This window comes from Abramis brama, assembly GCF_963993115.1.
Source record: "Abramis brama genome assembly, chromosome: 5".
Classification (NCBI taxonomy): Eukaryota; Metazoa; Chordata; class Actinopteri; order Cypriniformes; family Leuciscidae; genus Abramis; species Abramis brama.
The window spans coordinates 25,382,115-25,407,397 of NC_139967.1; the positions used below are offsets into that span (position 1 = coordinate 25,382,115).

General features: G+C 38.3%; 1 protein-coding gene across 1 annotated transcript in view; it reads right to left on the reverse strand.

Moving 5' to 3' along the window:
• Positions 1 to 25,283, reverse strand: part of antxr2a (ANTXR cell adhesion molecule 2a) — a 44,635-nt gene that overhangs the window by 12,591 nt on the left and 6,761 nt on the right. The window contains exons 8-16 of the mRNA XM_084113924.1: positions 22,771 to 22,831; positions 22,544 to 22,639; positions 21,323 to 21,392; positions 17,463 to 17,541; positions 17,212 to 17,307; positions 14,166 to 14,216; positions 12,790 to 12,885; positions 11,284 to 11,457; positions 11,069 to 11,149 (exon numbers count right to left, since the gene is read on the reverse strand). Of these exons, the coding sequence (XP_083970050.1) occupies positions 11,069 to 11,149; positions 11,284 to 11,457; positions 12,790 to 12,885; positions 14,166 to 14,216; positions 17,212 to 17,307; positions 17,463 to 17,541; positions 21,323 to 21,392; positions 22,544 to 22,639; positions 22,771 to 22,831 (804 nt within the window). The remainder of the gene's footprint in view (positions 1 to 11,068; positions 11,150 to 11,283; positions 11,458 to 12,789; positions 12,886 to 14,165; positions 14,217 to 17,211; positions 17,308 to 17,462; positions 17,542 to 21,322; positions 21,393 to 22,543; positions 22,640 to 22,770; positions 22,832 to 25,283) is intronic.

Sequence of the window (25,283 nt, forward strand, 5' to 3'; positions counted from 1 at the left end):
TAACAATGAAAAAATCAATACTCTTTTTTTTTTTTGTCTTCATTAAAATTTTTAAGCGAAAACCTAGGTATTAGACAAAATAAAGATCCAGTCTGTGACAACACACGTAACTCTGTGTACAGTATAAATATATATAAATATGATTTATTTGCATATGTTCTGATTCTGGAGAGTCAGTGCCCCCGAGCCAAGCCTTGGATGGCAAAGACAGAATTAGTGCTAATATATGCAACCATAACAAAGAGCAGAACTTTCCATATCCTTATGTTACAGAGGATCATATCAACCCATACCCGATGGCCTTACTTATGAAAAGTCATGAGTCTGTGCATATGTACCTTAGAGCAAAGTTCACAGAAAAGACCTACGAAGGCAAAACAGTGTTAAACTAACCAAAATGAGACCGCAACATCCCACCGACAGAGACGAAAACAGAAAATGAAATGTTCACAGAAAATGTTAATGCTTCTGCTCTTCTCCATATTCTTTAAATTTGAACTTATCAATGTAAAGCAACATGTTTATGAAAGAAGGATCTGCGTAGTATATTTTTGCATGATTTTTAACTGTTTTATTTTCAAACCATTTTGTGTTAGAAAAATCCTCAAAAATCTTTCACCTTAATCCTGAATTTCTGTTCTGTTTTCAGTTTTCAGAGTCAGATGCAGATCTTCTCAGCTGGTGGGTTGTGACCCAAAAAAAAGGCCACAGGCCAGCTCTAACAGAATTGTAGCAGGGAAAATCAATGCTAAAAGCAAATAATGAAATGCATACAATCATAACCATAATATAGTGCAAAGTTAGAATATCAAAATATTGGCCTATCAGGAGTGCAGATTCATTGTTGACATTGTTTTTTGTTTTATTTGTTGACGTCAAATCCTGTAACGCCAATCAATCTCTACAGGTCCCAACAAGAATACATTAAATGAAATGCAAATGCTTTATTTTAAGGATATTTTTGCTTACTTTTATACATTACACAAGTCTGCTTCTTGTTGGGTCACCACTTGTTTTGTCCAAAAAATCTGAATACTGAAGCAAAACCAGTTGAGAACCACTTCACATAAATTCACCAACAAATAATACTTAGATCAAACATAAAGTCAGACGTCCTGCATGAATCAGAGTTGTTTCACAATGTATTATTAAACATTACAGGAAAATCCCTCAGTCCTTAAATGTCGTAAGACAAATGTGTCAATATGAGACAATGACGTTATTACTCGCATGCAGTGGCGTAACTTTGTTTTAAAAAGTGGGTGGGACAGGTGGGGGGAGGGGGGGTAACTCAATGCTAAATCATAAAACAGATGTATGTACAATAACATTACATTACGATGTCCAGCAATCGATTTAAATAGTACAGTGATTGGGTTTAATTAGTCGTTTAATGAGGCCTATTATATGTTGATCCGACTATTTTAAGCGTGTAATTAAATGGTCCAGGGGTAGAATATTCGCCCAGCGTGTCAGAGGTTCTCGGTTCTAATCGCACTCATATAGTTTTTTTTTTTTTTTTTCTCGATTATGTTTTTCAGTGGTTGTATATCAGGCATGGACACGTTTGTGTGCATTTTGTTTTGTAATTTAACCGGAACGAATAGAGAGTCTCTCCACAACGGATTGAAGCGCGCGTCCGAGTGAAGACTGTGCGCGAGCCACAAACAAACACAGTATCCGCGCCACTGATCGCAGCGGCAACGAGCACTTTGATCACTTGATTTCAAAAACAACACATTTCAGCGCTAGATCGCCTCTTATTTGACAAACGAATGAAATTAATGCTCTGGTAGTTAACTGGAGATGTTTTGTTTATTTGTATTGGTACATTCGTGCCGCGAGATGTTTCAAAAGTGGTGGGGACAATATCGACCTTAGCAAAAAGTGGTGGGGACATGTCCCACCCGCCCCACCCGCAAATTACACCTATGCTCGCATGCATGCCAAAGTGAACATCCATTATACCAAAAAAATGCTCCATGAATGCCCCATGATTCCACTGGGTCCAAAACTAGAAACACACAAGACCTTCTGCTTCTAATCAGGATGACCAGTGGAGGCCAAACACACATGTCGGGTTTTCATGTTTTATGAGGACTTTTCATAGACATAATGATTTTTATACTGTACAAAATGCATATTCTATCACCTAATCCTAAATCTACCCCTAAACCTACCCATCACAGAAAACTTTCTGCCTTTTTACATTTTCAAAAAACATCACTTAGTATGATTCATAATCATAAGCTGTTTTCCTCATGGGGACCAAAATATTTACCCACACTGACAAGGATCTAGGATATTGCAACCCCCCATGTGTAGCCAAACATGTTTTGGCTGATTTATAAGCCTTTTTAACTTGTGAGCATCAATAAAATGTCCTCACTAGCTGGTTGTCATAATATTTCACAATACAAGTAAGGAAATTAGACCCTCACAAGCATAGCCAAATATGCACACACACACACACACACACACACACACACACACACACACACACACACACACACACACACACACACACACACACTTCATCCTGAATCCCTGCCTTTCATTAGATCTTCACATCAGACCTCTAGAGATCATCACATGTCATCAGTGGCATGATAGTTCCTGATAGTATAGAATATAAATATATGAAGAGTTCAGAAGCAAAAGCCAGTGCCATTTGAAGTTTTCTTCTAGAATGATCATTTTTATCAAGCTCATATATTTAAGTTCAGTAATTTCACTTAAATGGCAATGAAAATTACCTATTAATTGTCATTTAAGTGAAATTATTGAACTTAAATATACAAGCTTGATAAAAATTATCATTCTAGAAGAAAATTTCAGATGGCACTTAGAGGCTTTTGCATCTGAACTCTTCATATAGAATTAAGAATTGATATAAGTATATAAAATTGTATGCATTGGAACAAAATGAGCAGCATTCTGAGATTTATACTGTGTAAAGCATTCTTGTTGGATAGATGGGTAAAATATGCAAAACTTCTTGGGGTAGGAAATTTATGCGACTGCCACTTCGGAAGGGTTTGGGCCATCTGATGGGTTAAAACTATTAAGACCACAAGAGCAGTTCTGCATCTGTGCACACAAAAATCAGGATTCAGAACTACTTAAATGCATTTGTTTTGAGACCCACAGATACATATCCAGATTATTGTGATCAAAACAAAGTAAACAAGCCATTTCTCATAGATCTGCTCTCTTTATGTCAAAATCTCTCTGCTGCAACAAACCCAGAGACCTTCGTTTCTACTTGATTTGATGATATATGATGTATGGGACAGAATGACCTATAACTCATTAAGGTTGACATCATCATTAAAGTTACTATGTTAGATTATAAACTATTATGATGATCTATTATGGTGATGAATGTCATATGGATTGTGATTCACATTTCTTTAATTTTGATAAACCGTGAGATCGGCGAACAGAAGTTTTGGAGTGACTCTAGAGAACAGAAGCATGACTTTTTGATTTCCTTTATTGAGGGCACTAGCTTCCTCCTCTGAGAGAATGTTTGACTGACAGGACGGAACAAATACATAAATGAATAAACCAATTTTTTCAACAGCTGCACTATAATTGTCACATCTGTGTCCTTTCTTCCAATCAATAATGAACCACAAGTTCTAATTTATTTATGGACAATTCAGGCTCTAGTGATGAAATGTTAAAGACACTCCAAACACAAAGTGATATAGGGATGCCAAACTTGCCATCTTAAAAAATACATCTGCTCAAAATTACATGCTGCATTGCATCAGACCTGTAAGAAAGTGACTTTTTGCCCAAATTGAGGGACCATGAGTCTTATCTATAATATGATGTGATACAAGGTCTAGGGGGAGATCCCGGGGTGCTGTTTCACAGTGTCTAGCCAAACACTGAGTTTCAGTGGTAACAAAAATCAAGCCATAGCATTAAAAGTCCTGCGTTTTAACACTATTAAAGTCATGCTTTTATGAGCACAATTAATTACTGTCTAATAAAGATTAGAACTGCATTTAATATTGCTTGGGCCAACGGTTTAAAATAAAGAGGGCTCCCACATTTGCATATTAAAACTAATTAGCATAATCAAGCCGTTGAAATCCCATGCATGGTATTCAGAGAGCTGAAAATGTGCAGCACAAGCTTAAATGGTCCATTATGTATTACAAGCCTTAAATATACAGTTTATAAAATATACAGGATTGGTACTGCTGGTATACCTTTAAAATCTAAATATTTAATTTATTTCAATATTAAATTAAATGAATTTAAATTTGTGTAAACATTTTATAAGTGTCTCTTTTTCATTTTAATTAGTGGATATATTGAATTACACATTTGAATGCCACCGTTCTCAATTACTCTTCTATTATCATACCGTATTTTAATATGACCATAGTTGCAAAATGTGCATATTTAAAAACAAACCACTAAAACAAATGTCCACAAATTGCCTTTCAAACAGTCATGCACTGTATTCATCACTTTAAATATTCAAATTGATCAGACGAGGGAAGGAGTGAATTACAATACATTACCGATTCCCTGTATGATTTCCATAGGTCTGTCACACTTATGGAGAAAAATCAATGCGACAAAGCAGCCCAGGGAATGTCTGACACTAACAGTAATGCTGCTTAATTAAAGCCAAGATTCCAGCTCTCATTGCAACGAGGCTTTGATTTTAATAGACGATGAAGAAATGGGCCCCGCACATTGACGCGAGCACATTTGTAGCCAGTCTGGCCAAGGGAAAAAGAACACACACACACACACACACACACACACACAGACAAACGCGGCAGGACATCAGCTCGGATAGAATCGGGGTTAAGGGGAAGTACACAGAAGCTTGCGCCTGTGTTAAACAGTCTGCTAAAGGGGGCAGGTACCAGCCCACCCAGCTAATCAGCAGAATGTGCTCCGATACAGGAGGAAAGGGATTTCTGAGCACATGCCTCTGTCACATACATCACTAATATAAAAACCTCTGTAGGCTAAAACGCTTGACCTCAATATGGAAATAAATTACAATGCAAACAAAAAGGATGGAAAAAAAAATAAATTGTAATGGATTGCATTTTGTTTTACTCGGATCAAGCCTTCAATCCAGAAAGAAAGTTTTAAGTCAAATTAAGCCATGCTGATAAGATTATAAAAAAGGATTGAAAGCATATAGAGAAATCATAACAATGACAAAAAAAGGTTACATTTTTTGTTAAATGTTTTTTTTTTTTTTTTTTTTATTTAAACCATGTTAAAAAAACATTTTAATTTTGCATAAATTTACATTTTCCAGTTCAAACCGTTTTTTATTTTTTAGATATTTTGAAGTGAATGGAAATTTATTTGCACTGCTGAGGATTGAAAGATTACACTAATGGCAATTTAATAGTGCTTAATGTACTGGAGACAATGGCTAGAGGCTCATCAAAAAAGGAAAACGCTATTTATCTACATTTGTGGACATGTTAGTTCCTCTCCAAACCCATCTAGTGCATACACTACTCCAACCCAAACGCTCTGTCATGATTTTTGGCACTCCCCACCCCCACTTTCTAGTTCCCAGTGCCACCCTCCAAACCAGCTCATTGGGGTCCCCAATCTAATCCTGTTACCAGGAGGACTGGCTGTTTGAGGAGGCTCATAGATTAACACGGCAGACATTGTCGAATTTACAACCAGCCACGTGGACATCTGCCCTACTTTCTGCATTACACATACCCCCCCATCCAAAAAAAAAGAAAAAAAAAAAAAGCGAGAGACCTGGTTCAAAGAGCAAGGGGCCATTTCATGAAATCGGCAAGCCAGTCATTGTTAAGGCTGTCATTTCTCCTCTGGGGCCGGTGCGCTTTAACTGAACTGTCAGCCTTCTACTTAATGCTTGTTAAGGGTAACAGGCCAGTCTGCTGATAGCACTAATGAGGACCAGAAAAAAGACACAAGCATGTTTAAAGGATGCACACCGATTGTCATAACAAACACAATGGTGTCGTAATGGCTACAAAAATCAGCTACTCAAGGAAAATTATGAAGATGTGAAGATTTACAGCAGATGGTGAAAGACTCATACTTCTATAAATATGATAATGTTTTGTTACACGGTCAGCTCTCCGCTTCCATAAACAAGTGCTTTCCTCTGCTTTATTATTTGTGACGCTTTGATTTAATTCCAATTACACCATTAATTAGAAATCTTGTGCCCTCTGATCTAGGGTATGTTTCAACTTAATAACATTTGCCAGGTTTTATTTGTTCATGGAAACCGGCGCTTGCTTGTATCTGTTCACAGAACAGAGAGTGTTGTTTTTTTCCTAGAGCCAAAAAAAAAAATCTGTATTTGTCACATAACATCATGTGATAACACAATCAGAGAGAGATTAAATCATTAAATACTATTAAGCACTCTTATCTCCTGTAATTTTTCTTGAGATGTGAGTACACAATTTGTGTTCTTGTTTAATCAGCACATTGATTATACGAAATCTGCATATCAATGGGATTCATGACAAAAGGATTTTTTTGGCGAGAAATTAAGTCATTTAAATGCAACCAAAAACAATAGTGCCTTAAAGCTGAAGTGATTCATGTCTGCACACAGCATCACTAACTGGAATTGCAGTAATAATTGTTAAATCAGATTAAACAGATTCCCCTGCCTCAAACTAACACACTGGTTGAGTCAATGTTGTTATGAGCCTGTCGAGATGCTTAAAAAACATAATAATCACTGGAAAATAAAAATCAGTGCAATCACTGCAAAAATAACAAATAAAAATCTGTATTTTCAGTATCTTAGTCTTGTTATCAAGTAAAAATATAAGAATATCCCCTAAAAAGACACTTTTTCTGAGATGTAAAATTTGTTTCTAAGATGTAAAAATGTTTCATTTTGAATTAAGTTTTTCTCCCCTCATTCTTGTCTTTCTTTTTTAAGCATAAACCTCGCTAAATGTCGTTTGATGTATGCTTAAAACACAAAAACAACCATTTGGAAATGGGGTATTAATTCAAGATATATTCTTTGAAAACATCTGGAAGAATATTTAGATATTAATTTTTAAAAAAGACGGCAAAAAAAATAACAAAATGCTTTTTTTGCAGTGACATTTTGATAACCAAAGAGCAACAGTGTTTACACATTTTAGGGAAATCAGCCTAGAAATGGCTTAGTCTCTAGAATAGGAGAAAGTATTTTAACATTGCAAAAAATCTCATAAAGGAACATGAAAGGCAACACATATTGCATATCTAAATGAGGCTGCTTCTACCTAGTGCCAAGCAAACCACATTTTCTGACAGTTGTTGCATCGCTGATTTGTTCAGCGCAGCTCAGTTCTGCTCATTAGGCAGTTGTCCCTCACTACAGCAGCCAGACCCACTTCATACTGGCCTTGCTAGTTCATTAGGACACTGTTCACTCTCTTGGCTCCCGGGGTAAAACACAAACAGTTCGCGGTCTGCCGCTCTGCGCCCTAATCCAGTCATGAGACTGGGCTCTTAAACACTATTGCGGCTAAGCCTGGCCATGTGTGCCTCCGACCTGAGGGACCCGGCCCGCCAGCCTAGAGCCTTAATTTTCCCCCGTTCTCTCTCTTGTTCTCACTCTCTCCTTCGTCCTCTACCCCGTCGCTGTTTCTCCATGCCAGCGTTTCCTCCCTCTCTTCCTCTCTCCTGCTTCTATAATGGCATTCTTCAAGAGCTGGCCCCGCCGTGCCGCCCGCTTGCAGTCTCTTAATTAAAATGCTCCCACCGCTCTGTTTATGTGACCGATGACTGTTAAATTAAGATGCTGTCACACTGGGCCGCAACAGTACATTTTTATTTATTTATTTTTGCCGGGGAAAGTTCCGCCACGAGCACCATGCCTCGGGACTGCGAGCTGACATGTTTTCTTTGTCTGAGGTCGGAATTTACACCATTTAAAAATACACTCCACCTCATTACAGCACTGCCCTAAGGAGGCAAGCAGTCGGCATGGGCTAATAAGGTATGTGTTATACAGAGGATGATTTTAATAGGGTTTAATGTATGCAGAGGCAATGCTAAAGTGACATTATGCGTCTTGAACAATGCTTTCTGGGGGTGTGGGGGCTGCAATCTGCAAATCTTGTGTGTGCACCATGTCTGTATTACACATTGAGCTTGCCTTGGCTTCAAAACATCTGACAATATCGGCTCAGCCTGAGTAAGAGAGTGTGGGAGTTGAAACCAGAGAGAAAATGAGGATTGATTTCCTCAAAAAATAAAAAATCCTGCGGAACGACGTCTTGAAAATGAATATTGTAAAATCACCCCATCTATAATCACCATCAGTTATCATCATTACTCCCATACCACCCCCAAAAAATGCAATGAAAAAGAAATTCTGTCATCATTTACTCTCTCATGGCGTTCTTTTGAGAAACACAATTTTAACTGCTTTTGTCCATATAATGTAAGTCAATGAAGTACAAATCAACACTGTACCCCACCTGACTTTCACTGTAAGGAGACATTTTTTAAACTATCTTCTTATGTGTTCCACAAAACAAAGTCATAGAGGTTTGGAATGACATAAGCAAATGATCATAGAACTGTCACTTTTGGGTGAACTATCATTTAATTTTAAAACAACCCCAGACAAAATGGTGCCCTATTTTGGAAGATAAAAAGATAAATCATAGTGTGCACGTAAACAGCATGGACATGTGAAGTCTATTTACTTTAGGGCTAATTTTTGTAGGATGATACACTTGACTAAAGTTCACTTCATGTTTACCCATACAGTTCAAAAGTGTGGAGTCAATAAGTTTTTTTTTGTTTGTTTTTTAAAGAAATTAATACTTCAACAAGGATGCAATTAATTGACCAAAGTGACATTTATAATGATAAAAATAAGATTGTATTTCAAATAAATACGGTTCTTTTTAACTTTCTATTCAACAAACAATCCTGGGGAAAAAAATTATCAATGACTGCTGAAAATTTAGTTTTGCCATCACATTAATACATTACATAGGAATGTATTTTTATTGTATTTTTGATCAAACAAAAAATGCAGCCTTGGTGGACATAAGAGACTGTTTTCAAACACATAAAAAAATCTTACTGTCCCCAAACGTTTGAATGGTAGAGTAAATGATGACAATATTGTAATTTTTGAGTGAACAATCCTTTTAAGACCCACAGCAGCAGGAGAAACAAAAGCCTTTTCTGCGGGTCCCATGTCGAATTTGCCTTTGTGTGGCAGCTCTCTGGGGTTAATGTATGTTAATGTATCATTTATAAAGGTGCTTATTAGTGTGTTTTGCAGACTGCTGCTTTGTAAAACAATACCGAGCCCTGCCGAGACTGTTAGTTAGAGGTGGGAGCGAGAAAGAGAGAGAAACACAGGGGCGGGCGGGCGGGCGTGCGTTCAAAAGAGCCCCCGCCAGTAATAGGCCAGCCCTTGACGCGCTGCCACCTTCTCTACCTGCTGTCCCCTGCCGCTCTTTCCGGAAACTTGACGGCAGATGTTGCAGCGCTAAGCTGGCTCTGAAGTGCCTCTCTGGCTCCCCGGTCTCCCTAACAACACAGTCAAACCACATTAGATCTCTTTATTTGTGCCCCAGGCAAGTTCGGCAGTGCAGCTGTGTCCACCCTCCGCTCTACCTTTGGTGTTGGAGCCCCTCAGGCGGTAAATGGGAGAGCAGAAAGTGTTCAGGCTGTCTTGAAAAAACTACATCTGCTGACAATCCAGCAGTCTGTCTGTGGGCGGAGTGGGGGGAGGGGCCGGGAGGGGTCTCCGAGCTGAACAGATGTCTGCGACAACCTGCTTCCTTACACCTGTATGAGTCCTCGTAACCCCACGGATCCAACGCTGAAAAATTCATGACCCCCGAGGGTTCCTGTCGGGCATCAAAGCCCCCCTCTCTCTAGCTGAGAGTACGCGGCCCACCTTGGCTCTGACGAGGGACTCCTCGGGCTTTGATAGCTCATGCCTGCACCCAGTGCACTTGATCAAGGGCTTGAAAGTCTGCACGATCGAGCTGTGGCCTCACTGAAGTGTGCCAGGGTCCCGCTCGGAGGCTCCAGACCCTCATCTCAGATGTATTGAGTAACAAAGGTTGTAACGGTTCTTTTGAAGAAAGTAAAACAGAACAAGTGGCTCAAGCGTGACTGGGATATTTCAGCTAATGGGAGCACTAGCACCGCAGATGCGGTGAGGACTTTTTCAGGATGAAACAAACCCAAACAAATGCTTCAAACTACTTTAATTCAAATGCTGTGCACTACTTTGGAATTATTATTTTTTCAACTGTAGTGCACACGTAGTCAGCACAGACTACTTCAGTGCTAATTTTCTCTTGTCTCACAAGAGGATGATACACTTGAAGTTTACTTCATATTTAATATACACTATACCGTTCAAAGTCAATTCATACTTTTATTCACCAAGGATGCATTAAATTGATTAAAAGTAAACAGTAAAGACATGTATAATGTCGCATAAGATTTCCATTTCCAATCAATTCTAGTCTTTTGAAAGTCTTTTTATTTATCAAAATATCCAGAAAAATATTCCTCAGAAAAATATTAAACAGTGCTACTACTACTACTACATCAGCTGAAAAAAGCTGAAAATTCAGCTTTACCATCACAGAAATACATTATAAATTATATAAATTATTAAATAGAGAAGTTATTTGTAATTGTAATAAAACTTCTATGGTGGAGTAATCTATACAACAATGAAAACAAAACAGCACATTCTGTTCTTAAATTGAATGCCTCTGAATGTTGTTTTTGCACATTCATATGACTTTTTGTGCACATTTATTATTGTATTACAAAAGTTCAAAAAGAGGAAGTATCTGCAGCACAAGTTCATGACAGTCACATCCTGTTGTGAGTCTTTGCAGCTGAGGTTTGTGAAACTTGCACGCATTTAATACCCACACAAACTCACACACTCATAAATATCCCCTGAACAGTTACACCACACACTGACACCCATGCTTTATGTACAACAATTGATTGCCTCTGCTTTGTAGTATGCAATTTTTCCATTTTGTATTGGGGTAAACCATCTGTGGCTTACCTTATCTGCGGTCGTTGGGCGCATGAGTGAAACTCGGTCATACTGCCGCCGCAGAAGAGCCCAAAGTGCCTCAAGGCGGCCCTATGATGAAACGCAATACCAATATGTGGCTTAGCTTGGCTTAACTTTCAGGAGGACTTAGACAAACTCAAAATAAGGAAAGGGAGGAGACAGAAAGATGGTTATGGCCTCAACTGCAACAGGAAGTGACTCACCCTGATTGGAGTATACCACTTGGATTCAGGTTGATGGTATGTGGGTGGGTATGTGGGTGCAGTTGGCTTTTTGATCATGGGTTCATCGGCCTCCTCTTGTATTGATATCACTGCATTCTTGGCTTTCTCTAGCCGTGCGCCCTCCTCTGTGGACCCTTTCTCTCCCCAACGGACCTACACAGATATTTGAAAAAGAAAAGGTATTATTATATTATATTATATTGTATAACTAAAAAGTATACATAAAAAATTTCTTAGTTCGCGGCTTGTCCCTCACTGAAAAGGGCTTAATTAAAACTGCACTTCTCAAGCTGTAGATTAAGTCACATCAATATAGAACAGCTTTTCAATAGAATCCCTGGACATACCAATCTGCAACAACTCTCAATTAATAAAACATTCTTTGCATCCCATGTTTCCCTCTTCACACGTCAGCATGTGTTTTAAGTAAAGAGGAAGTAGGCATACTAAGGTAAACCTCCTCCCCAGGTCCAGAGATAGCTTCAGAAATGGAGATAGGTTGTCTGGATGAATGAAAGCTTTCGAAACATTAAAAGATAGCTGTGCCTCAGTAAGCCCTGAGCCCATTCCCTTGCACACTCATGGGAAAGGTTAGTAGAAATGGTTTCCAAAGCTTTCAGAAGGAACTTCAGTGATGTCTTCTTTACATGGGAGACTGGAGGAGGGGTGGCTGAGCATGAAACAAATATTCCTTTTAAAACCAGCTTTGAGATGGATACAGTGCCAAGTAGCACATTTCAGCTGAACAAAAGTTGAATGACAGAATGGAAGTAAGCAAGAGGAATTAATCTCGTCACAGCAGTTCTCAATCCTTTAGCGTCAACATGACTTAAGACAGCGGGACATCATTGAGGCAGAACTGGCAGGACCCTGTCACGTCAAAACCATCAGTCAGGGGCTGTGCTACATTCTATCAGAAACTTTGAGGTGTGCTGAGCTTGACATCACAGACACAATGGCTTTCATACAGGACAGAAGAACAAGTGCTCTTGTGTGGATCAAAAGACAACAATATGCTTTCTTAGTTAGTTCAATTTTTGTTTCTACAACAATATATCCAAGTAATGCAAAGACTGGAACAGAGCAGGTGACTAGGGATGTACCGATATTTATTTTCATGTTATATCCGATAACCCATGAATGGCTTATATTAAAATGACAGAAATCTCTAATGTCAGCCAATAACTGATATGGTTTCAATATATTGTGCATGTGACCCCAATCAAAGCACTTTAAAATTACTCCGCACAAAGTCCACTCCAGATTTTCAATTTCCAGCTCAACTCTCAGTTCACGGTCACTGGTAAGAGACAGCCATAGAAAACAAGAATGGTCCAAGTTTCCTAAAACCCACTTGCTTGAAGAGTCATGAACACTCTGAGAGAGAGAAAGTGGTGGTGGTAGACAACTGGAAAATGCTTAAAACCTTTTCTGTCATCAGGGGGCTGCACATCATTATAGGCGTCATTAAAATGTAACGTTCACCTCCATGCGTTTGATTCCACCAGCTCCTCTTCCTCCATAGTAAGATGCATCCACAGTTGGCCACTTCTTCTTGGGTAGTGGGTCTGGCTCTGGTATCTGAAAAAATAAATATGGACAGAAAATAAATAAAATTGAGACTTAAATCCTCAAAGAAATATGTGCATTGCAAATACAAGAGCAGATACGTAATTGCAATCTTTATGTATACTTCCTTTCAAAAGTTTGGGGTCAGTAAGATTTTTTATGTTATTAAAAGAAGTCACTTTTGCTCACCAAGGCTGCAATAGAGTGGTGCAGTTATGACATTACTTTGTAGGCCAAAACGTGGAAGCGAGTTAGCATTTTAGCACTTCCGGTTCCATCGTCCCGGAGTCAATGGGTTTTTGAATGGAGTTTTGGTTAAATGGCTGAAATAAGGTCTGTGGTGAACACAAGCTCAATACACTTTCACGTTTTATTTTACAACATAATATACATCAGTATTACCCAATTTGTAATTTTTTTTAAGCTGTTTGCTAAATGGGACTACAGAGGCTGTCGAGGAGATTAAACGTCATCACGCCGAACAGGTTCAGTCCGCTTTTACAGCCTTGTTATGTTTATAATTGTGATCTTATAAACTATCTAACTCAAACGTTCTGGAAAAATGTTTCTAGATAAAAAGAGTTGTCGGAAGGTTAGTGATGGTGATGTTGAATTAGTGGGACCGTGGTGTAGTTCGTTTGTAGCCTACCTTTAGCTTTTTACTTCAGGCGACTACATTTAGGCTTCAAAATTCATAAAAGTTGTGTTCATCTGTGATAATTATCTTGATGGACAAAACGCGCAAGTATCATAAACTTTTGTTGAACTTTTGTTGCACAGAGCTTGTTTTAAGCGATAATCCAAAAGCCTATGGGAAAATCCTATTGGGTTTTTGTCAAGGGAAAGGTTACCCTACCGGTTAGCCTACTAAGTGACGTCACACCTGCACCACTCTATTGATAAAAAATACATTAAAAACAGTAATACTGTCAAATATTAATTCAAATTTATATATTTTAAAATGTATTTTTTTCCAGTGATGGCCAAGCTGAATTTTCAGCATCATTACTCCAGTCTGCAGTGTCACATGATCTTCCAGAAATCATTCTAATATGCTGATTTTTTCAGGATTCCTTGATGAATTAAAAAAGTACTGACCCAAAACTTTTGAACTTTCATGTATATTTTAAATATTTTAAAAATAATATCTTCAAATGAACAGTAAATAAACATTGTATGTATTCTATAAAATAATTATATGTATTTTATATCAAAAGTATATACATTCAAAAAACACTGATTAATTTTTTTTATTAAAAAATATTTATATTTCATAGAAAAAATAATCTTACAGGTGGAGGTGGAGATCTACGGGTTATTTTAGGGGGTGGGTCTTTAATAACCTGAGAAGAGAGAGGAAAAAATGCAAAGTTAATTAAGCAAAGTTAGTTATCGCTGTCTAAGGATGTGATTCACAATTGAACAACTGAAGCCTGAGACCACCACAATTGATTACAGGGTCTGCTTGTAAACTAACGCTGTAGGCCCCTGGTGCAAAATATAGAAGGCCCAAAAATCAACTTGTTGACAGGGGAGTCTTTGGGGTGAGCATGGTGGTCCGTTTATCTCTTAATTAATTGGATGAGGTTCAATCCCCTGCATTCCCCCAATCATAAAGTCCTGAGGAATTAATTAGCTGCAATGAAATGCAGAAGGGAAACTTGGGCTTCACTCCAGGTCAATCCCCAGTGCAAAGGAGAGGAGCATTAACAGGATGAAATGTCTTCCTGTAGCACTTTCTGTGACAGCTTATCTGTCATGAGAAACACTACGCTGGATTCAGCAGGTGACTTCTCTCACAGACAAGATGTCTTCCTCACTGGGAATGTCTTTGGCATCCTCTGACTCTGGTGTTGTCAGAGTAGTGACTGCTCAGCAAACTGCTTATCAACTGACCTGACACATCTAACCACTCTTGGATGTGATGGGTAAATGTGTTAATAGACAAAAGTGAGTTTGGGTCATGTTAAAAGGGCATCATGTTAAAATACTGCAATGTAATGGCTACATATGCAATTTGAAAACTTGAGCCTCTGTAACAGAATAGACTCCAACAATCTAGATAAAACGCCTTGGATGTGACCATGTTTCACTTGTCAACCATGTAACACCTTCCATTGCAGCTGCTTTCCAAAATGGAAGCAAGCCTTGTCTCATTAAACATGAAAGATGCATACAGTGCCATTGCAGGTTAAGCATTTACTAAATTAGTTTTCAGGAAAAAATGCCTTTTAATCATCACATATCATGGGCAGAACAGCTGTTTCATTCACATTAAAGTGCACTGATACCATTTCGCCATTGTTACCATTATAATGATGGAAAATGATCAATTAGAGTTAATTAATTGCTCTTTGACTCATAACTGACTGTTGGAAAATCCAGTCCTATCCGTCCGTGGGGCCCCAGTGTGTTATGATTAACATAACTTTGGACAGAACCTTGTGCTAAAGGATTAGCTTTTTTTTTTTTTTTTTTTTTTTTACAGAGTAATTAAAGAGCAGATTTATATTTGCCAGCCATATTGTGGGATAAATAAGGCATTACACAAATGACATGCTGGGCTGTTAGGTTCTCAAACTACCTGACGGACAGATGTGAAGCCGGGACAACCCTTTAAATGTGGTTCGGGCGATGAAGAGCTGATAATTAAATCCAAAATGTCAGTGTACTTAGCCATCTGACACTCGCACGAGGGGCTAAGAACTAGTGGCACAGCTGTGGAATCAACCAATCACAGTCCAGCGGTGCAACATCCCCATATGGCTTTTGGGATAATTGTCCAATTGGAGTTTATAATCTGTCCATTTCACCCCTCTGAACACACTGTTGTGTCAAGCTGTTTTCCAGGCTTAACATGATCATGGACAAGTAGCAGGTAGCATATTTGCAAATTAAAATGGTGCATTTTCATTAGCATAAAATTAACCTGTTTGCAGTAAAACAACAAATTAATGACCTAAGAATGTATTATCAAAACATAATTAAACAGATGCCTTTATCCAACAGTAATGATTTTTTTATATTATATATTATGTACTGCACATACTATATATATATATATATATATTACGGCACTTAAATTATAAATTATATATATAAAGAGTTGTGTGATATACAGGTGCAAAAACACATAGATTCATACTTGACCCTCGACTTTCTTATGGCCAAAATGAATTCCAAACGTCCGCATTTAATATGACTCATATTTTGTATATTTTAATTTGACTCATATTTGGTATATCTGCGGAGGACATGCTGGTGTGCATGCTTGGGGGGTGAGGTGAGGTGCTTCTGTATTTCTCTGATTGCTGAAAACTGGCAAGGCTGAGTTTAAATATTAACAAAGCACACATGGCCCTTCTCTTGTGCCGGGGTCCCTGATGGAGAGGAACAGCAGCTCCTCCACCAAGACAAACAGGGCCGAGTCCAGACATGCTGCGGGGGGTTTACATTTTAATGCCTTTGTTGGTTTTCCAAAATATGCTTCCATCTCATCCTGGAATGGCTCCCACCAGGTTCTCAAAGAGAGGTGGCGCATATCATTTGGTTGTGCAGAGTGATGCTGACTGCCATAGTGATACTCGCCAGCTTCACAAATTCTAGATCTTATCTCTAGAGCTTCTAGTGCATCTATATATACAGTACAAGTGCATGAGATCTTGAGAAGTGTTGCTGCTTTTTAATTATTAGTATAGGGGAGTGAACTTTTTATTTTTAGTCTGCAGCCAAACAAAAAAATTCTTTTTCACAAAGTAGGAAAATAACTTCTGTTTTTTTGTTGTTGCACATTTTAAATACTATATTTGTATAGTCAGGATGTGGTATGGTCTGTTTATATGCACTGTGCTTCCTTAGAAGGCTGTCTTTAAAAAATACTGCTCAGACAAGGATATTACAGCAATTGATACTTTGCAGTCACGTGATATCTGGCGGGCAACAAACGCGGTTAGAGCATCCAATCGCACAACAACTATCTGACATGTCGTGTACACCTCAAAACACCAACTTTTGTATAAAACTGGCAACGTCCTGGCAAGATCCTTGATTTGTTTACTGGTTTTCGTTGCTAGAGAATGACGTTCTTGCCCGCCAGCCAGTACAACTGACGTCACGTGCAAAGTATCAATAGAGCTCCTACTACTGATTTCTTATTTTACTGTAACCAGATTATGTAAACCAAAAGAGAATTTACAGTGAAAATGTTATATAGGAAATTATAAATATGGAAGATAAACATGTTAATCTTAATTCCAGTATCCACCCAATCAATCCAGATTCTGTGAGAAAAGGGACAAAATCTTGAGATCTGAGAGCAGGAAGACATGTGACACTTACGACAGTGCAGCAGAGAGGCCAGAACCACCACATCAGAGCCAAAGCCAACAGGACAAGGAGCACCAAGAACACAATAACCACCACTGTGCCGTCCGACTAATGAGAGAGAGTGAATATTTACAATTACTGCATGTAAAATAAATTATATTCCAAAGACTTTACTTATACTCCAAATTTTTTAGTTCTAAATTATTTTATAGGATGAAGAGACATTTATGGATGTTTTCTTTCCAATCTCATGTTTGACTTACACATGTGGAGGCAGTTATGGTGTAAGGCGTGGCGAGGTACGATGTGCCACTGTTCAAACTGATCAGGACCTCCATTTGTCTGTAGGAAGAGAACATAAACACAATGGGATGGTGTGTTTAGGGTCATATTGAGTCACACTGGCTTTGAATAAATGGTGAAAATAAAACAAGAGTAAATTCAGCTATATATGAAGAGATCTGTCCATGAATATGGCAGCGTGATGATAGTTACAGCAGAAAAGAGGAAGCTAAAATAGGGAAGAGTCTAGTTAGGGATTATTTGGAGTATAATTTCTGATAAAACAAGTGTCAAAATAGGCAGTGTTGGATAATTGTTATGCAAAAAAGGGAAGAAAACTAAAAATCTATACCGAAACTAAACAAAAATACTTACTTCCAAAAAAACAGAAATTAAAATAAATTCATGCAAAATTAAAACTAACAGAAGTTAAACTGAATTGGGGAAAAAACATACTAGTGATGCTCACTGGTGTCATGAGAATTATTTGAAGTTTAATTCCTACAGAATTTGTTGGAAATTCTCTCTTATTTACTGTGGAGGGAGTTGAAGGTGGCTCGCAATTAAAGCACTAATGATGAACGGCATTGTAATTTCCATATGTCTATTATGCAGGAGACAATTACCATGGGGCTAATGAGAATCCTCAAGCAGGAAATCGACTGACTGAACGCCTGAGATCCCTCCCAAAATGAGAGAATATGTAAAAAAGACAGGCTACTGTCTGCAGAGCCGATGATGATGCAGTAGAGACACAGAAGAGAAAGAGTTACCAACAGCAAACATCGAAGATTCCACTAACGTTTGGGTCTTGCGCAAAGCTAAGGTTCCTTCACAAACACCACCAACTGCAGAACTAACTTTCTAAAAGGTGTTTCCTGTTACAGCGCAAACCACAATCTCTTACTGCACTGTAATGTAGTTTTTTTGGTCTCTTGAGGACTTTTAGATTATATTAGCTTGAACTGTCATTACCTTTAGAAATACCTAGTCTTGAGGCAGGAGGAAGCTTGTAAAGGGTTTTTTGCATGTTAACTAGGTCCGTGTGCTGAATGGATGAAAAGAGAGGCTAATTCAGCTGACATACTCAATACATGCAAATGGCAGGCAGGTTGTTAATCAAGCTGGATATATGTATGTTTGGTGAAGGATGAAAAGTGATCTAAGACTAAATTATTTTATTTCCTTGCACTTGACTGGATGGTCTAAAATTCCTCAGATCACTTTTGTGCAGTTTGTAGTGGACACAAAGCATTTCTGGAGGAATATTTATGTGATGCTTTGTGAGACTTGACAACATTCAATCTGAAACCACAATGCGTGACAGAACATCGCATATCAAAGGAGGAAACTTGGTGGTACACTCTAAAAGGTATTCCCAAAAGCCTCCAGATTACATTTATATTGAAAACAGGTGAATCCTGTGCTAAACATACAAAGCTGTTCCTGAAACTGATTGCCTCATTGAATGGTTTTCTTTTGTCTAGAAATGCAGAGAAGAAAATGTGACAGAAGTTCAGCAGAATAACTAAAGCACATGGACACAAGTGCTCTTGCCATCACAGAAGGCCCCTCATGGCACCACAAGAGACTGAGAGTGGTGTGCGAGTTCGATTCCTTGTCACAAAGCACATGCTGATGGAAAGTGAACGTGACGTAGCTAGCTGAATGGGATGACACGGGTGTCACTAAGAGCTTTCTAACTTCCCTTTCAAATAAAAGCGAACAACCTGCATTATTGAAGGCCTAACATATGCATCAGCACCGATGACACGCATGTCTGACTTAACTTTCCAAAGTTACATCTGTTAGATTCAGTTTTAAATCCGTCTGTGTGCGATATACTGTACTACAATTTCTGCTACTACTTTTCATTTCATTTTCTAATTGTTTTTGTGTCAGATTAAAACTGCTCTGATTAGAAAAATAAATTATATTAACTGATATCAGTTACAATAATTAAAAACATTTTGCCGCTTCAATTTGGCAAGCCATTTGTTAGTAGCTTGTAGCATGCACTACCAATCAAAAGTTTGGGGTGAGTAAGACTTTCTAAAATAAATTAATACTTTTATTTAGAAATAATGCATTAAATTGATCAAAAATTACAGTAAATACATTTATAATGCTAGGAATATTTTCCATTTCAAACTAAAGCTGCTCTTTTGAACTTTATATTCATCAAATAATACTGAAACAAAAGTATCGACAAAAAATATTAAGCAGCACCAAATCAGCATTTCTGTATTTCTGAAGGATCATTTGACACTGAAGACTGGAGTAATGGCTGCTGAAAATTCAGCTTTTAATTTTAAATTATATACAAATAGCACATTGTAAACAGCAATTTTTTTTTAAAAATTGATCAAATAAATGCAGCCTTGGAGAGCAAAAGAGACTTCTTTGAAAAACATTACAAAATCTTACCGACCCCAAACTTTGAATGGTAGTAGAACTACTTTTCCAAAAGAATGGACTGAATCTAGATTAGCTAATTCGAATTATGATTGGTTTGTAGCTTGGCAAGTAGCTTCCAAGCACTAGTGAAAAATCCAATGTGACATATCCACATATGAAAACATCACACTTTGATTCAAAAATAAATAAACCAATTCAGTACAACATTGCCTTTCATTTTGGAAAGAGTAACCATCTTTTAATCATCTAGCAGAGTGAGAGTAGGAGCTCCTGTGGAGGCAGCGCTGCCATGTTAACTGGCTGCATCTCCCACCCCCTACACAGATGGAACTAAAATGGCGGCCTGACAGATCAGATTGACTATTGATGAGGCACGTTCCACCACTCGCGCTGCAGGCAGGTGTCAGGTCTGTCCCTCAGTTATTTCTCTCACTCCACTGTTGTTGTGAAAACGCAGGTGAGGACATGCTGCTGCCAGACAAAAGTTCCTCACCCCCTCCAGCCAATGACTCGAAGGGACGGGGCCGGCCAGCGCTAATGGGCAGGCTGACAGATGCCCTTGATCCTGGTTTGACGAACCAACAGCTGTCGCTGCAGATGAGACCCTGATATCTGGCGATACGTCACTGAATCACAAAGACCCTTTGAATCCCAAAATGCCTCAGAAAAGACACTTTCTGATATTCCCTAGTGGTCTGTTCCAGGAAGGATTGTTCAGGACAACTCATATACAGTTTGTCTGAAAATATGATATAAATGGCATTAACAACTGTTTTTCTAGGTAGCATTCCTCGAAATGCTAGAAATTGGCAGTTTTCTCTATGCAAACTGGACAGATAGGTAAAAAGAGAGTGGAAGAAAAAGACAGAGAGAGAAATTTCTAGCACTCAGACATGATGCAGGTGTTATGTGGTTGCCTATTGTCAATGCATCGTGAATTATTTAAATGGGAGCATGGAAAAGGGAATCAGTGCATCTGTCGCACATCCTTTTAAAGCCCTCCACCAGATGTGTTTACTAGCCGTTCATAGCAGCAAACTACTTAATGGGTCACAATTGCCAGCCAAGAGTTAATTAAGCAAGCCTTTTGAACGGCGACCACGTATAGGGGATCAAACGTCCCGGGTAAGTCGGACCATAATTTCACACAAGCTGCTCACAGTTAATCCCAGATCTACACAGGGTGCTGCGTCTCAGTCAATTCAATAACATAATGCTGTAACATGACATTTTAGGCTGGCATATCACATGATAATTTAATGGGTCATAATGTTGCAGCTCAAAGTATGCACGATAGGCTGTAACAGTCTGGTCAAGTGGGGTTGAAATTATGCAAGATACATTTAACTGATTTCAATGCATGCTTTCTGTACATTTGGAGATCTTAATGACACATGCTTCTTTATGAAACATAAATACTCACTGTTCCACTGAATACAGCACTGGAGCAGGACACAGGACATAGTTATCCTGCACCTTGCTTGGCTTTTCCTCTGCAAAATGAATAGAAAGTTGATTTTGTTATGATCCGTTGCCAAACTAGGTTTTTTTCATCCCACTTGAAAATTATTCCTTTGCCGCATCACTGCTGAAGGCACCCAGAATTAAACGTTTATGTATTTCCTGTCTGGTTACAATAGCAGTGAGCAAACATGTGGATCCCATATGGGGATCTGTCGTCTAATGGTTTTGCACTCTTAAAGGAAACACCATTCCGTGTCTGATAGGGACAGCACTAAAGAGCAGAGTATAGTGAACTTATAGCATATGACTGCTCATGAAAAACCATATATATGACTGTTGTACACATTTAAAGGAACAATTCACACACACAAAAAAGATAATTTACTCACCCTTGTGTCGTTCCAAACCTGTATGACTTTCTTTATTCTGTGAAACACAAATGAAGATGTATTGAAAAATGTCTTGATACAATGAAAGTCAGTGGTGTCAAATATAGTTTTGGACCCCCTTGGCTTTCACTGTATGGACAACAAATAAAGCAAAGCAAATCTTCATTTGTGTTTCATAGAATAAAGAAAGTCATACAGGTTTGGAACAACGTTAAATGAGTAAATGACAGAATTTTAAAATTTTGGGGAAAAATTTTCAATCCCTTTGAGAAAATTTAGCACGAAAATATTGTTGCTTTAGATGAGAGGTTCTCAACATTTTTGATATATAATATAAAAATTATAATATTTTAACTGAAACTGGGAGTGTCAATGATTTTGTCTTTCCATCATAAACAGAGCATTTTAGTTAAGTTAGATTGTTTGAATGTATTAATAATAGCAATTATATTAATATTAATTTAAATAATTTTATGTCATCCTGCAGCTCTTTTGGAAGTTTGCTAAGGTCCCCAGTGGACCCCTGGTTAAGAACCACTGATTTAAATATTTGTTGGTCTAGTTGAGTATCTTATTCTGTCTTTAGTAACCTGAAGTGACAGTTAAGCCACAAAACGTCTTGCAACTTAGGTGCATTGCATCCTAGGTGTGACCAGCGTGTCAGTTTCTGTATGATACAACTGACTCTCAGACACAACATCTCTCTTTTATCAGTTGGCTTTATCTATGCAATGTCATATCAAGCTTGAGGGTAAGACTAAGGGCAATATATGTGGCATAATCATACTTACTGTAAGTAACCCCATCCACTATGAAACTGCAGACAACTCCTCCTGGTTGTCTTCCCAGTGTGAACCCGTTCCCTCTTAAAACAATGTCAAAGGACTCTGTGGTATGTAAACCAGATGAGGACATAATGAGAAGCACTCCTGGGCGTTCACCCAAATCAACGACCACATACACACACACACAGGCAATTTCATCCACCCTGAGCTGTAAAAGCCCTTGAAATGCTTACGGTTCACGCAGACGCTGGATGGCTCCACTGTTAGGATCTCTGTGCATGATTGCTTGAGGATCTGAATGATAAAAAAATATTTATTCAAATCAGTACTTGTCACTGCTGAATCACTATATCAGCTATCACAGTGTCCGGGTCTTTAGCATTCACGCCGGAGATGTTTGCTATGCCAAATCAAGCTCAATGAGACGAGCATCACATACAGTGCGGTGTGGGATAGACCCGTGTCAGCCGTTATGGGGAAATTATGCGGTGCCATTTTCCCTCTTCAGCTCTATTAGAGATTGCAGGCTGACATTATCATATAAACAGGCCTGTGAGAGGCCACCATCGCCTCTCCCATCATCCACATAAATCAACAGAGGACAAACTATGCAAATCTCTGTACACAATAGGCAAAAAGACAACATTAACAGAAAGATATGGTCCTCCGAATCACCTGCAGCGGAGATGAGGCTTCAGACTGAAGTGGAGGACACGTATAAAACAGGCTGATTGAATATGACACCTGATAAACTCTGCTATCATTAAAGGGGAGAAGGAACACTGAATAAACGTCAAGGCTGAAAAATACTCAGGATGGTCTTTATGGCTCTTTAATGAGTTATGAGACGGCATGATACAAGGAAGGTTCATCGCAAGACGTTTCAACTTATTTTCTCTGACAGGTATCTATACACAGGAATAGACTTAAAGCATCAGAGCATCCATCCAACCAACCATCTATCTATCTATTTGGATAGACAGATAGATTTAAAGCATTAGAGCATCCATCTATCTATCCATCCATCCATCCATCTATATAGACTTAAAGCATCAGAGTATTCATCTATCCATCCATCCATCCATCTAGATAGACAAATCTATCTATCTATCTATCTATCTATCTATCTATCATCTATTTATATAGCTAGATAGACAAATAGATTTAAAGCATTAGAGCACCAATCCATCCATCCATCCATCCATCCATCCATCCATCCATATAGAGATTTGAAGCAATAGAGCATCCATCTATCTATCTATCCATCCATCATCCATCCATCACATTCTTGCAGTGCCACAAATTCTCTAATGGACTGACCTTTTTTCACTTGGACTTGTGTTTGTATCACCATCCTGCTGAAAGAGTTTTTTTTTCTCCAAGCTTCAGTATTCTCCAGTGTTTTGCTTTGACATTCTTCTCTAACGGCACCACTGCATGATACTGTCATGACTTCACTGTATGATGTATAGGAGCCGAGGTGTCAGTGGTGTGAGAATTAGCACTACAAATTTGGCTGAAAATATTCTTGACCTCATCTGACCGCAAAATCTTTCCCTTTCACATCACCATTGGGTCAACATTATGTATTTTACTGAGAAAAACATGCTTAGTTCTTTCTGTCTCTTTGAGCAATAGTAAATTTCTGTAAAAAAAAAAAATTCTTACTGACCCCAAATGTTTGAACAGTAGAGTAGATATGCACCAGTCAACCATATCATGCAAATATTATGATATGGCCACAAAATATATAAAAAAACTACCATCAATCAAAACATTCTTGGAATATTGAAATAGGCCTGAATAAATCTATTCTTTAGGCTTTTGCTTTTTGCAAAATCTCTGTTAAGTCTACTTTAGCCCCGGACTGCAAAGCTGCACAGATGATCTCAAATCCTGGAAATCTGAGCAGAGAGCAACATGAGGCCAACTAGCCCAGCCTCCAAGATTACTAATCACTAGAGAATGCCTATGTTTTGCTGGGCCTGAAACTCCATTTGGCCAAACAAGCTAACTAAGTAACGAGACGATAGGCCTTTTTCAATATCTCTTTTCTGAACAAAACAATAAATTAGAAGGAGGTCCAGTCTTTTGTCTTGCATGACTAAACCTGAAAAATATCCCAGAAACTGATTCCTGTGGTCACAAAACAACACACCCATGTTCAACAACACTGACCTCAGCTGTTGATGGTTTACTGATGGCAGATGATGTTCAGTCTTCGAACCATGTTTACAATGTTAAACCGCATCATCGGTAAATGCCATGACAAGGAACACTTCAAAGCATCATGAAGCAAATGGAAAGTATCACAAATGAATTGTCAACAGACTTGTGTAAGATGAATCCGCTTCACAAACACATTATTGCACAGAGTCCTTTATAACCAACAATATACAACCTAGTGCTAGAGCTTTCAAAAGCTATATTTTATAAAGTTGCTTTGCAAAACAGCATTTTTAAAAACTTTACTTTAGTCAAAAAACAAATCTGGACTGCTTTAGCATCATGCATCTGTCTGAAGCCAATTTTTAACTGCAAAAATATGTCCATATCAAAGAACACAAGATATAGACAAAATGGTCTATTTTAGTTCAGTACTGGGGTGGCTTAAGGGTTAAAACATGGGCTTGTTGTAGTTTCTCTCAGCATTTTTCCCTTGAGTAAGGCACTTAACCCCTTTTTGCTCCAAGGGGCTGTTCACATGATAAGTCTAGTGCAAGTCTCTTTAAAGAAATTGTCGGCT